Source organism: Notechis scutatus, chromosome Z, assembly GCF_049901735.1.
Source record: "Notechis scutatus isolate UNSWTSFEM ecotype Mainland chromosome Z, rNotScu1.2, whole genome shotgun sequence".
NCBI lineage: Eukaryota > Metazoa > Chordata > Lepidosauria > Squamata > Elapidae > Notechis > Notechis scutatus.
Window position 1 is genome coordinate 25,613,955 of NC_142025.1, and position 13,533 is coordinate 25,627,487.

Consider the following 13,533-nt stretch of genomic DNA (forward strand, 5'->3'; position numbering starts at 1 on the left):
TGCCATAAGAATGAATTAAATTTGCCATCTTTGTAAGAAGTGACACAAGAAACATGAATGAGGCAGCAACACTTTTTAACTGGTAAAAGTTCACAAATAAACAGTTTTCAGTAGAGATGGTTAAAAATGACCAATGTATGAATACAATCAATGAATTAGAAGCTTTGAAAATATAACTGTTTGTATGATATAAATATTATCGCAATCTGAGATGGACTCGATCTTATCTTATTAGCTGGACTATAATGATTTGATAGATAACACTGAGCTAAAATCAGAGGTAATTCATGTTTTCTCCAGGCAAGATGAAAGTAATTGAATTGCTGTTTATGAATAAACAATAATCAGGCTATCTTGCCTCTTCAAATTCAGATATATTAACTCCAGCTTTTTTTTTGTTTTTTTAAGCAGAATATATTGAAAAAGAAGTTGTCTTCTTTAAATGAAATGTCAAATGTCACAGGAAAAATCCAGAAAGTTAGATTCAGTTTTTCCAAGGGCCCTAAATTAATTTGGATCCCTATTAAATAATAAATTAGCAAGTATATTTTAGACCCATTTACAGCAAATAAAAACTTCTTAATATAAGTTTTCTAGTAACCAGCAATTTGTTAAACCTTTAAATAAACCTACATAACAATGAATATTCTCTTTAGTTGAAATGCAGAACCTCCAACAGCATCTGCTGCAATTCAATACCTAGGAATGTGGATGTCATGTCATATACTTAAATATGTTTGTTTTTATATTCTGACCAAAAATACGTAAAATAAACAATGAGTTTCTCTTAGAACAGTTGTTTGTGAACTTTATGAAGCTGATTACTGCAAGAATGCAGTAAGATCTAAACATTAATAATAGCCAATATTTTAGCAATGTCATGTAATTCCAGATTTTTTTCAGAGATTTTAGGCAGATCTATAAACTATTATGCTGTAAGTTAATTTGTGTAAACTGACATTTTAAAGTCCCATACATTCTATTGCAAAAGAGATCAAAATTTTAATCCTAAACACACATAAGGATTAGATCTTACTCAATATAGTGAATCTTACTTCTGAATTAACAAGATTACATCATTAGCTTACAATCCTATGCGGTTCCCTTAAAGTATGTAACATTTAACTTCACTGGGCTTACTTCTGAGTAGAGATGTACAGGAATATGTTATTACACATGTATTTCATTATCTAATTTAAATAAAAAATAATGCTGATACCATTATATTTTCTCTGAAAACAATGACAAAATATATAAGGGGCATTCTAAAATGGGCATTAGCAATTGAAAAGCTCGTTTATCATTTTTCTTATATGAATAATCAGAAATAAAATAGTTTTTATTCATTTATACTTTGCATCATTTTAAAAATCAGAAATATATACAAAGGTTTTATCTAAGCCCTTTACATTTTTATAAAATTGTTTTAAGTAATTTGCTACAGGTAAAGTACAATAGGTTATTTGTAAATTATTGACTCAGAAATTGTTTATTTCACTTTAGCATATTGACTCTAAGATTAGAATATATTTTAAACTCGTTTTATTTTGAAAGAAAACTCACACTTTAGCACATTTGAGAACAATATACAATAAGTGCACAAACACACAGACACATACACACATGATTTTAATATTGGCAATTCAATCTTTAAATATATGATTTTAGGATTTATCAAATACATACTGCATTACTCTGGTGTAACATTTCAATTATTTGTAAGTTTGCATTGCAGAGAACTGCCAATATTTTCCTTGGTGTTTCTGCACTAAATTTTAAAAAACCATAACTACTGTTACTATCTACTTATTCAACTTCTAGTATTGATGCATCAAAAACTGTGGAATAAATAAACTATTGCAATATAATGATTATACCCAAAACAAAATGCACTGGACTGTTCCTTTTTTTCCCTATCTTATAAAATGGGTCTTATCTCAATATATTAGGCAAAACTGTAGTTTCTTTTTAACAAAAGAAAATATTTGCAAATGGAGTTACTGCTTAATATGTGGAGAGTATATTTTTATCATTATAAATAAGTTAAATATCAGAATAAAATAAAACACACTGCAGGATATGATAATTGCTATAAATATCACTAATTAAAAATCATAATTTGCAAATTGAAAAGTAATTTCAATCCATGAAAGTATATTTTGAAATCATTTTGCTGTATAGTAGTGTAATTTAATTAACATTGTACCAGCTTCGACTAAATGGCATATTTAGAACCTGCAATTCACAGATCAGGACAAGCCTGTTTTAGCTTACTCTGGACCAACTGGCATGACTTTTTTTTAAAAAAAGAAACATTTATTTCATAGCAATCTATTTAGAACTCTGCAATGTTAGCTTTTTCTAAGACATTGACACTAGAAAAGCCCTTGCTCCACTAAGCAACACCTTAACATTTAAATATTTATACTATGATTTCAGCTAAACTATACATTATAAAATTCTTGTTAAAAAAAGAACAGAAGTGTCAAAGGTGTTCTGACAGAGTTAAATACAATTCTTTTTTAAATCAGCAATGCTGAATTAATGCAGTTTAAATACCTCCCCACCTAGCATGGAAATACTTGGAAATTCCTTCACTATTCTAATTGCCTGTTGATTTTAAATTTTACACTTGTTTTTAACTTTATTCATGAAGCATTCTCAATATTTTATCCCAGAGACACATTTTCTTTTGCGATTATCAATGGTGACCTAATCACAATGAAAATATTTCTGATTATAGCATTTGTTATCAAAATGCTCATATTATAAATATGAAAAAAACACCAGTTTACTTTCTTTGCAGATTGTACCTTTTAAAGCTTGTGTGTTTTAAGCAATTGAGAAGCCTAAGAACCACACTAATGTCAACTTTACTCTCTAGTTAATGGTCCACTGAAGTGTCAAAGAGCATGTTAAAACAATTTGATAGATAGTCATCATTTATCCAAATCAGTGTCAAAGCAATGAAGCATCATCCTTCAAGGGTCTTCCTCCCCCTGCAGACAGTGCAGTGTTGGAACTTTGGCACTGCTTGCTCTTTCTCAAACTTTAAAGTAAACTATAAAAGCATGCCATGTTTTGACACCCATGTCCTTTAACACTAGATGAAGATCTGATAACATAATAGGCATTTAAAAAGAATTTTGCAGGACCAAGCTATAGCTTTTCTTATCCAGACTGAATTGTTCACACACAAGACAGTGCTGAGATAATTGATGGCAAAACACAAGGGGTTAGTTTTCTAGAAAAAAAACCAGGGACTTTTTAGAGCAACAAAGTAAAAAAAAGAAAAGAAAGGTGGCAGCACCTCAATGCAAAGAAATACTGCTGCTTCTTTCTTTTTCTTGGTCAGAGAAACATTTACAGAAGCCCTTTAACTTTTCATTTTACCTTTTCAGAAACTGCTGCTTTGCAAAATACTCCATCATTTTAGATGCTAAAATGTAGTTAAAATATATAAAAAAATTAAAGCCTATGAAATGCAAATAAACATACAGAAAAGGAAACAGCTTTTCATGTATACTGCATGATATTTTATTTAATAAAAAGCATTACTGCATTTACATCTAATGACCAAACTATTTAAATATACTAGAGGAATAAGGTTGGAAGGTGAAAAGTGCTTGAAGTTGTGGTATTTTTTTAAAAAAATGCAAAGCCAAATGTGCATGCATACACAATATATCTGCATAAAAATCGATTTGGGGAAAATACACCATGTTTTAATTTTCTCTGTTCTCTTTTGGGTAGTATTTTTCTCCTGTTTTTGGCATGCAATTTTTTAAAGAGAGCAAATAAGTGCAACAAAACAATAGCAGGACCTACATTGAGCACTGTGCCGGTGTTGCCACTCTGTTTGTGTCAATCCAGTGAAGCAGGCTTTCAGAGCCTTCTCCTGGAGCATGCAGGAAGATGGACTTGCTGTGTAGAAATCCAGCATTTGACCAGGGCTGACTGCTAGGGCATCCATGCAGTCAAACATGATTCCCTCTCCAGTAGGTCTGTAAAAGTGCCTTCCTCTAGGTGTGGGGGAAAATGACATATAAAAGTACATCCAACTCCATCAAACTCTGCCCCTTTTTTGGCACGTAAACTGTTGGTCTTTTTCCCAGACCAGAATCATGAATTATGACAGACAACACAGCTAAAAGCCTGTAATTGATCCAAATGATCATTTACCATTTTCCAGGCTGTTCAGCCAATCCAGTCGAATGAAGGGAGGAGGGGAAAACAAGAAGTATTCCAAATTCTATTTCCCATTAATCTGTTGCCCCAAATCTTTCAGAAGCCTTCGAACTACTTTGCCTTGTTCTGAAGCGAAGATATTTTTTTTGCTTCCCGTGCAGCCTTGAAGTTTTGCGGACGAAACAGGCTTTGAAATCAGCTTGAGATCCCCCTTTGCTGCTGAATAGATCCTTCTGCTTTCGAACGGCTCACTTCCTACTACTTGTGTCACAGAGAATGAAAGATTGAATTGCTTAATATATGCGAGTGAACTTTCAATGAACCCTTCCCAGGCTGCTAACCTTCAAATGACCCAATCCGTCTGACATCACCAACTCCCAGGATTCTCACACAGCTTAAAAACTCCCAACAGCCTTACAGAATAAAGCAGGGAAGGCAAGGTAGCAGGCAAGTGCCTGCTCCCGTACTGAAGCAACTTCCCTTTAAAAATAAAATTAAAAAATGCAACGATATAAAACAGCCATAAGATCTGCCTTGCAAAACCGTCTTTTGCAAACATTCTTTTCCCAAGTTCTTTTCCTATAAAAGCATCAAGCTTCTGCTTTTAAACTGTCTTACATGCTCCATTCTGCACACCTACGTGTCTCCTATTAGACTGTCCACTGGGGAAACCAAAATGCATTTACATCATAGCCAAAATAGAAATCAGTTTCCTGGCTGAAAGCAGAGAAAGCAAACGGTGGCCAGAACAGAGTGAAATGAAAAATAGAGTGGAGAATGCATTTACAAAGCACTGGGACTTGCAAACTTAGAACAGAATTAGAGGCATTTCTGATTTCGCTCTGGCTGCTTCATGTTTCTCTGCTTTTGTTGTATAACCAGCAATATACTGTGAAAGAGATTCCTTTGTCCAATTGGCAGTTGGGGTGATGCTGACAGTAATGTCTTTCTTCCCCATGTAAAAACATTTGCCTCTGTTTATTAAAGACACATTCTATCACCTTCATGAAAATTCATGGCAATTCTTTGTCAGTCTTTTTATTAAAAGTTTTGCAGAGTATACTTAACAGCGAAAGCCAAGAATTTGAGTCTAGTGGTAAAGACACAAGACAGAAACCAGGAGACCTTGATCAGTCATGAGGAGTCAACTCTGACTTGAAGGCTCAATAAAATAACATGTACCAGAGTCCCTTTGGTGAAATTAATGTGAAGCAAAACTAAAAACACACATGCATTTTTAGACACCTGCAAATTCTCATTAATTATGTTTTTATCAATTTACACTAAACTGCAGGTTAGGTTATTTTCTGCTGGCTAGCAATTCCTTGTGAAACATTTTCACAATTTGTACTTTTCTTCATTTGCTATTGAAAAAATATAGGCAGAATGCATAATTGGATTTTCTGCATGGGACCTTGCTACAAGGAGATCGGCTTGGACATTGCTACTCTTTACCCATGATGCCTCTGATAAGTGGTAGCCCTTCCACTTGATTAAATATTGGAATTGTCTCCTGTGCCACTTCGAATCGAGGATTCGCTGCACTTCATAATGGGTTTGGCCTCCTTTGACCACAGGATCTGGGGGCTCACGAGGCAGGAGCCTCAGTATTGATCCGACGCGGGTTTTAATAGGCTACTGTGGAATACCGGGTGTATTTTCCCTAACAATTGGGGCAATTTCAATTGCACCATGACTGGGTTGATGATCTTTACTATGGGGAATGGTCCCATGAACTTTGACGCCAATTTCTTGCTAGGAGTCTTAACCCCAGATATTTGGTGTAGAGAAAGACCTTCTCCCCCAACTGGAATGGTTGTTGTGGAGCTTGGTGTTTGTCTGCCAGTCTCTTATAGGTCTGTGCTGCTTTCGCCAGTGCTTGTTTGACATTCACCCAAGTTGCTTTCAGCGTTGATATCCAATTGGTCAGGCTGACTGAGGAGGGGAGTCCCTTGGATACTCAGGCATTGGGACAAAGTCCATGCCACTCACTACCTTGAAGGGGGTTAGTTCTGTGTTACTGTGAACAGCATTATTGTATGCGACATCTGAGAAAGGCAGGAGGTCCACCCAATTGGACTGCTGATAATTAACATAGCACCTCAGATACTGCTCTACCATGCCCCCCACCATTGGTGCTCGGATGAAAGGCCGAGCTAAGACCCTGGGATAACCCAATAGACCTCAGGAATTCCCTCCAAAATTTGGCTGTGAATTGGACCACTCTGTCTGAGATAATTCTCCGTGGTACTCCATGCAGGCGGTAGATGTGCTTCAGGAATAGCTTGGCTAACTGGTGGGTTAAGGGTAGTCCGCTGCAAGGTATGAAATGCATCTGTTTGGAAAATGTCTATTATAGTCCAGATCACTGTGTGTTCTCCCACTTTTCGGCAACTCCACTATGAAATCCATTGAAATCTCCTCCCATGGCCTCGTTGGCTCCGCTACTGTTTGTAGCAGTCCAGGGGGTTTTCCTGGTCATTTTTTCATTGCGGTACAGATGGTGCAACTTTTCACATAACTGTCCACATCTTTCTTTATGCCAGGCCACCAGAACTGCCTCTGAGCCATGTGTAAAGTCTTTAAGAACCCAAAGTGGCCTGCCAGTTTGGCGTTGTGGCTCCTCTGCCTCAACATCAAGAAAACTGAGTACTTAGAGACTGTTGCCACCCCTAGAACACTTCAAATCAATGGGGAAAAAACTAAAGAAAATGGACATTTTTCGGTATCTGGGATCCCATCTCCAAGGCAATGGCGACATCAAAGGTGAGGTGCAAGCATGGGTCAATGCGGCCTGAATGCATTGGTGAGAACTCACCAGTGTGTTATGTGACAGACAAATGCCAACCTGTCTTAAATATAAGATTTACAAGACAACCACCTGCCCTGTTGCACTGTATGGCACTGAATGCTGGACAGCAACAACAGGGACCAAAAGCTATCTCAATACCATGGAAATGCAAACATTCAGTTGGGCATCTTCCTTCTTAACCATATCACAAATGATACCTTTCAACAACATTTTGGTGTGGCACCAATTATAGAAAAGATGAGAGAAGGCCAACTCTGCTGGTATGGACACGTCCAAAGAGCAGTACCTTTCACCGTGGCCAAGACTGCCTACCAACTAGAAGTCAATGGCCGGTGACCTTACAGACATCCAAAAGTGAGGTGGCAAGACATCATCAACAAAGATATGTAAACCGTAGGCTTATGTCCTGGAGACATAGCTGACCGTGCAAAGTGGCATTCAATGATCCAAAAAGCAGACCCTGTACCTGGGGGAATATGCTAGGAAGGAGAAGAAGATATATATTACTGCTTTTGGGTTTCATTTATGAACCCCAGCCAGATTGTTTTATAACTGTATTTTTATTTTTATTTACAGTTTTCTTAAGCTAGACTTTCTATACTGCTTACAAATAACTTAAGGAGCTATTTCTTGTATTGGTCTGAGACTGAAATAAAATGGCTGATTAACTGCTTAGTACCATAAAAGAAGAAAATACTCTTACATTGTTTCATTAAGTGCTAATGCAATTTGATTAAATAGTTTGCTTTCAAAATAACTTTTTTTTAAACAGTTTATTAGTTTTTACAATTAAAAACAACCAACGATACATACACAAATAAACGAAAGGGAAAAAAGGAAGAAAAGAGAGAAAAAAGATTGAAAAGAAAGAAAAAAGAAAGAAAAAGAAGGAAGAAAAGTTAAAAGCATTCTTATTTTTACAGTTTGCAAGATCTTTTGAAATTATGATAGAACTCCCCAAAAGGAAACTTACAACCCATTTCCAGAATTTTTAAAATGCAGACATGTGACTAGGGGATGTGCCTCTGTTGAAACTCCAGAATTTGATCATTAGTACCGCTTGGGGAGAGGGGAGGTGTCTTTAAAAACTTCAAAAGTCTCAACTTTACAGTCAGCTGCAGTGTTCCACAATCATACGATGCAATTTACAACACTTTTTGCCAGAAATTGACATTTTCAACCAGTTTCCAGAAAAAAGGAATGCCTTGACTCACTTAATGACTATGTTGCTCACTTAATGACAACTGCAAAAAGGTCATAAAATCAGGTTAGTCGTGTGGATGCTTACAACATCAGAAAAACTTGATAAGCAAAGTATATATTTAATATGGCACATTTTAACAGCAGCGGATTATACTTGCATAATATTGGAAAAATGAAGAAACACTGTGAGACAAAGAAATAATTAGGAAGATACTAGATTGTGCAGAAATGGACAGACTTACATTGAAGGTTAAACAAAAGAAGACAACTAATATTATCAAACATGGACTTTATTTTACCAGTGGTTGGAAAAGAGGCAGAGATTAAGAATGTAATCTGTATTGCTAAGCAATTAAATAACCCAGACAACATGATGTTTATTAAGCACTAACAAAATATAAACAATAGAAAAGCAATAAAATCTTTTTTTTTAAAAAGCATTCTGTGCCCAACTAATCCATTTTTTAATTGCTAGATTACCTAGCTGTTTATTTTTATTTATTTATCTATATTTATTTATTTATTTTTGTCAATTGCTTACAAGATAATAGGTATAAGTAAAAACATAGTTATGAATACATGGATACATTTGAGGGGGGGAAAAGAAATAAAAGAAACAATAAGACAGGGACAGTAGGCACGTTGGTGCGCTTATGCACATCCCCTACAGACCTCTTAGGAAAGGGGTGAGGTCAATAGTAGACAGTCTAAGGTTAAAGTTTTTGGGGTTTGGGGAAGAAACCACAGAGTCAGGTAGAGTATTCCAGACATTGACCACTCTGTTGCTGAAGTCGTATTTCCTGAAATCAAGTTTGGTATGATTAACCTTGAGTTTGTATCTATTGTTTGCTCTAGTGTTGTTATGGTTGAAGCTGAAGTATTCATTGACAGGTAGGACATTGCAATGTATGATTTTATATACTATACTTAGATCGGACCGAAGACGGCATAGTTCTAGGTTTTCTAGGTCTAGAATTTCGAGACTGGTGGCATAAGGTATTCTGCAACGAGTAGAGGAGTGGAGAATTCTTCTTGTGAAATATTTTTGGACTTTCTCAACTGTGTTAATATCAGATATGTAATGTGGGTTCCAGACTGATGAGCTGTATTTGAATATTGCTCTAGCAAATGTTTTGTATGCTCTAGTTAGTAGTGTAATATTACCAGAGAAAAAGCTATGTAAGATTAGGTTAACAACTCTTAACGCCTTTTTGGCTATGTAATTACAGTGGGCTCTAGCACTTCAGTAATTTGAGATGAGTACTCCAAGATCCTTGACAGAGTTTGGATCATCAACAAGATCTTGACTATTCATCCTGTATTTTATTTTCTGATTTTTTTTTTTTGCCAATATGTAGGATAGAGCATTTATTTGTTGAGATTTGAAGTTGCCATTTGCTTGACCATTCTGATACATAGTCAAGATCTTTTTGAAGGGTAGCAGTATTGTCTGTGGTGTTGAATAGCTTTACATCATCAGCAAAGAGAACGCAGTTGCTCTTAATATGACCACAGAGGTCATTTATGTAGAGTATGAAGAGAGTTGGTCCTAGAACACTGCCTTGGGGCACACCACTGTTGTTGACAGGTACAGAATTTGATAGGACACTGCCAATTTTGACCATTTGTTGTCTGTTTGACAGGAATGCTTCTGTCCAGTTATGCAGTTGTCCAGAGATACTGTAAGATTTTAGTTTTAGGAGTAGTTTGTCATGTACCACTGAATGAAAGGCTTTGCAGAAGTCTATGTAGATTGCATCTGTTGCTTTGCCCTGATCGACTTGTGTAGTCCATATGTTTTTGCAGTGTAAGAGTTGCAGATTACATGATAGTTTTTTCTGAAACCAAATTGTTTATTAGAGAGTAGGTTGTTTGTTTCTAAGTGGAGGATGATGGATTGGTTAATAATTGATTCCACGACTTTACAGATGATGCAGCATAAAGAGATTGGTCTGTAATTTTCAACTAGGCTGGGGTCTCCCTTTTTGAAGATGGGGATGACCGTGGCTTCTGACCATAGTTTTGGCAAGGAGCTGGTCCTGAAAGATTTTTCAAAGATTATGCTTAGAGGTTCATCTATGGCAGTGGATAGCTTTTTTAAGAAGTAGGCACATATTCCGTCCGGTCCAATAGATAGGGATGGTTTTAGATTGTGCAGTTCTTTTTCAACAACATCTTCTGTAAAATCGATATGTATTAGATCATTGTAGTTGTCTGTGGTTCGACTAGGAAATACTGGGCATGATCCATTGCTGTTTACAAATACTGAGCCAAAGAATGTGTTAAAGAGGTTGGCTTTAATAGTGTTGTTGTTGCAGTCTTTACCGTTAGGTCCTTTCAGGGGTGGGATGGACCTTGAGTCTTTTAGTTTGTTGTTTATAAAATTGTAGAAAGAGCAGGTGGAATTGGTGCATAGAAGGTTTTCTTCTTGTTTAATGTGATATTTGGTGCATTCAGTTTTTATTTGGTGGCATAATTTTTTGTATCGGCTTTTGAAGTTGGCAACGTGACCAGATTTGTTTTTCCACCAAAGTGATTTCTTTTTGGATTGAAGCTTCCTTATTGTTATGGGTAATTTGTCTTTTCTGGTTTTGGGAGTTGTTAATGGCACATATAGTTTGATGACTCTTTTGACTTCAAATAAAAATATGTTGTAATGGTCTTCTATGGTATTGCATCCAGAGATTAGAAATTGCCAATCAAGGGATGAGAGATCATTGTTCATAAGATCATAGTTGCCTTTTTTGAAGTTATAATTGGGGATTCCATCATTGTGATGATTTTTGTGTGGACGTATGTTGAGACAAAAGTCAATCATGTTGTGGTCACTGTTGGAAAAGGGTTCTTTAATTTGTATTCTGTAAATTGAATTCAAACTATTGCAGAAGATGAGATTGAGGCAGTTGTTAAGTCTAGTGTTGTTGGTTACTAGTTGTTCTAGTCCCAGATTTGTTACTGCATTGTAGAAGGTTGCATGTGTGAGTTCAGTTGTACATTCGTTAAGGGTCCAGTTAATATGAGGTAAATTGAAGTCACCAAGAAAGATAAAAGCATGTGGGCAGGATGCTGCCCATGTTAGTAGTGTATTTAGCTTGTTTGCATGTTCGATGTCATAATCAGGGGCTCTGTAACATAGTAAGAACCGAAATGTGATATTTAAGGACAGTTCACAGACGATGGTCTCAGGAATAGCAAGCTCCTGGGTAACTTGGATGTTTTTTAGATGTAGGGACTTTTAATAAATAATTTGTTTATATTACTTTCTTCTATTTAATACATTTTACATTTTATAAATTGTAACCTTCTATATTAATGTAGTTATAGGAAATGGCCCAGGAGAAAACTGAATTTTTAATCTCTTATTTATGTTTGTTGTAGGTCTAGAATAAGACAAATGCTTTATTGTGAAATAAATGTATTCTTGGATATTCTCCCCTGAAATGTTTAAATTATTGTTAATTCATATATTAACAATATGAGAGATCTTTTTTCTTGTTATTAATTATTTTCTTCTAACATGAATGCTCTATATAGTCATTATTAAATAAAAAGATGTGGATGTTATATTTGAACTTTGGCTAGAAATCATTGTTTTATAATCCAGATAAATACAATTAATACCAAATGCAGTTGTTGTTTGATTGTTTAACTTTAGCTCTTTATTATAAAATTCTTGCAATTGAAATTTGGAAGAAAACAGATAATGGAAAATGGCATGAAATAAGAATGAAAAGAATTTGAGAATATTTTTATCCATTACCATCTTTCAAAGGCATGACTAACCATAAAATATTCACCATTGCATTTAAATTAACTAAGGAATTAATTACTGCTTCAGTGTATATTCTTTATAATTATGACAAAATCTGTATCTTTTAAATGGTTTTGGTTTCATGTGAAAATTTTCCACATTTTATATCGTGTGTAATAATAGTATATGTGATTATTCAATCAGATACTTGAAAAAGTTTTCAATTTTCAAAGCTAAACTTAGCTAATTAACTAATTTGTAAAAATGAGAAGAAATACTAGTAATTAACACCAAAATTATCTAAAGAATTAATGCATGTTAACTGCATATGGGCTCAATAATGAAGCATTAATTTAGAGTTAATTATGAAACATAATGAACTATGCAGTTAATCTGGGTATATTATAAAAATGATATTTTTTAATTCAGAAGATATTAAGTTTCACTTAAAATATCACTGCAATATATTGGATAACACCTTACCAAAATAGGATACAGTCCCTGAATTTTTCCCTAGTTTGGGCTTTTAATTGAGTTATAAAATGTAGATTTGTTTTCTATTTGCCTTATACATTTTAATTTTAAAATTAAAAATAAAAGAGGAATAATTCCTCTTATTACTATTATTTTTTATTGTTTTTATTGTTTTATTATTCTGCAATAATCACCAGGGTGACCAATAAAATAAATTAATGATTATATACTCAGTATGCTTATGGAGCATCTCATGTTTATTATTTATACAACTTTCCCTCAACTTCATGACAGATATACTGTACTACAACTTTTGTCATAAGAAAGCTTGGGTAGCCAATGGAAAGCACCAAAGGAAGGCATACTGACTGATATTAGATAGGAACCTTTAAAGTATCGAAAAAGCTTGTTTTTAAAGCTTGTTTTTCTGAGAGTTTCCATGGAGTTTTCAGGGCTTCTAGATTTTTATGATCAGTCCAGATTTCAAAGGGGATTTGGTTTCCTTCTAGGAAATGTCTCCATGTGAGGACTGCCCATCACACAGCATTAGCCTCTTTCTCCCATATGGCCCATCTTTGTTCGGTTCCTGTCAATTTCTTGGAAGTATAAGCACATGGCTGTAACTGTCCACGTCCATTCTTTTGGAGTAGAACTGCTCCAACTGCGACATCGCTAGCGTCTGCTTGGATGACAAATGGTTGTTCAGGTCTGGGTGTTTCAGGATTGGTTCTGCTGAGAACAGTTGTTCAAGTTTTTCAAATGCCATTTGAAATGAATAGGATAATTTCTAGGATAGTTTTTAAATGGAACATGTGAATTTTTAAATGGAAAAATATGATTATGGATGTTGCATCTAAGAAAGATTCAGAATAATAGTTTCAGAAAATAATGTTATTTTAAAAAGTAAGTAGCATTTATGTTGTATGAGGTGGGGGAGGTATCATGAGAAACAAAACAAGGGAGAATGAAGCTAGATGCCTTTATGTCAATTTTCCCAGATGGCCTCAGATGAGAACAGAAGGGCCACATTCATAAATCCACTGTTAACACAAAGGTTTCCTTTGTCTAGAAAAAGGCATAAGGCTAATTTTTCTCTAGGAAACTG

General features: G+C 35.0%; 1 protein-coding gene across 4 annotated transcripts in view; it reads right to left on the reverse strand.

Annotated features, from left to right (window-relative positions):
* The window catches only part of RARB (retinoic acid receptor beta), a 335,866-nt gene that overhangs the window by 138,980 nt on the left and 183,353 nt on the right, over window positions 1–13,533 (reverse strand). Inside the window, exon 1 of one of the 4 annotated variants that reach the window (XM_087945173.1) lies at window positions 3,829–4,501. The exons of 2 other annotated variants lie outside the window; for them this stretch is intronic. In XM_087945173.1, the coding sequence (XP_087801299.1) occupies window positions 3,829–4,057 (229 nt within the window). In that variant the 5' untranslated portion in view covers window positions 4,058–4,501. Of the gene's footprint in view, window positions 1–3,828; window positions 4,502–13,533 lie in introns of those variants that run through there. One more of the 4 variants, XM_087945175.1, reaches the window with a different exon arrangement.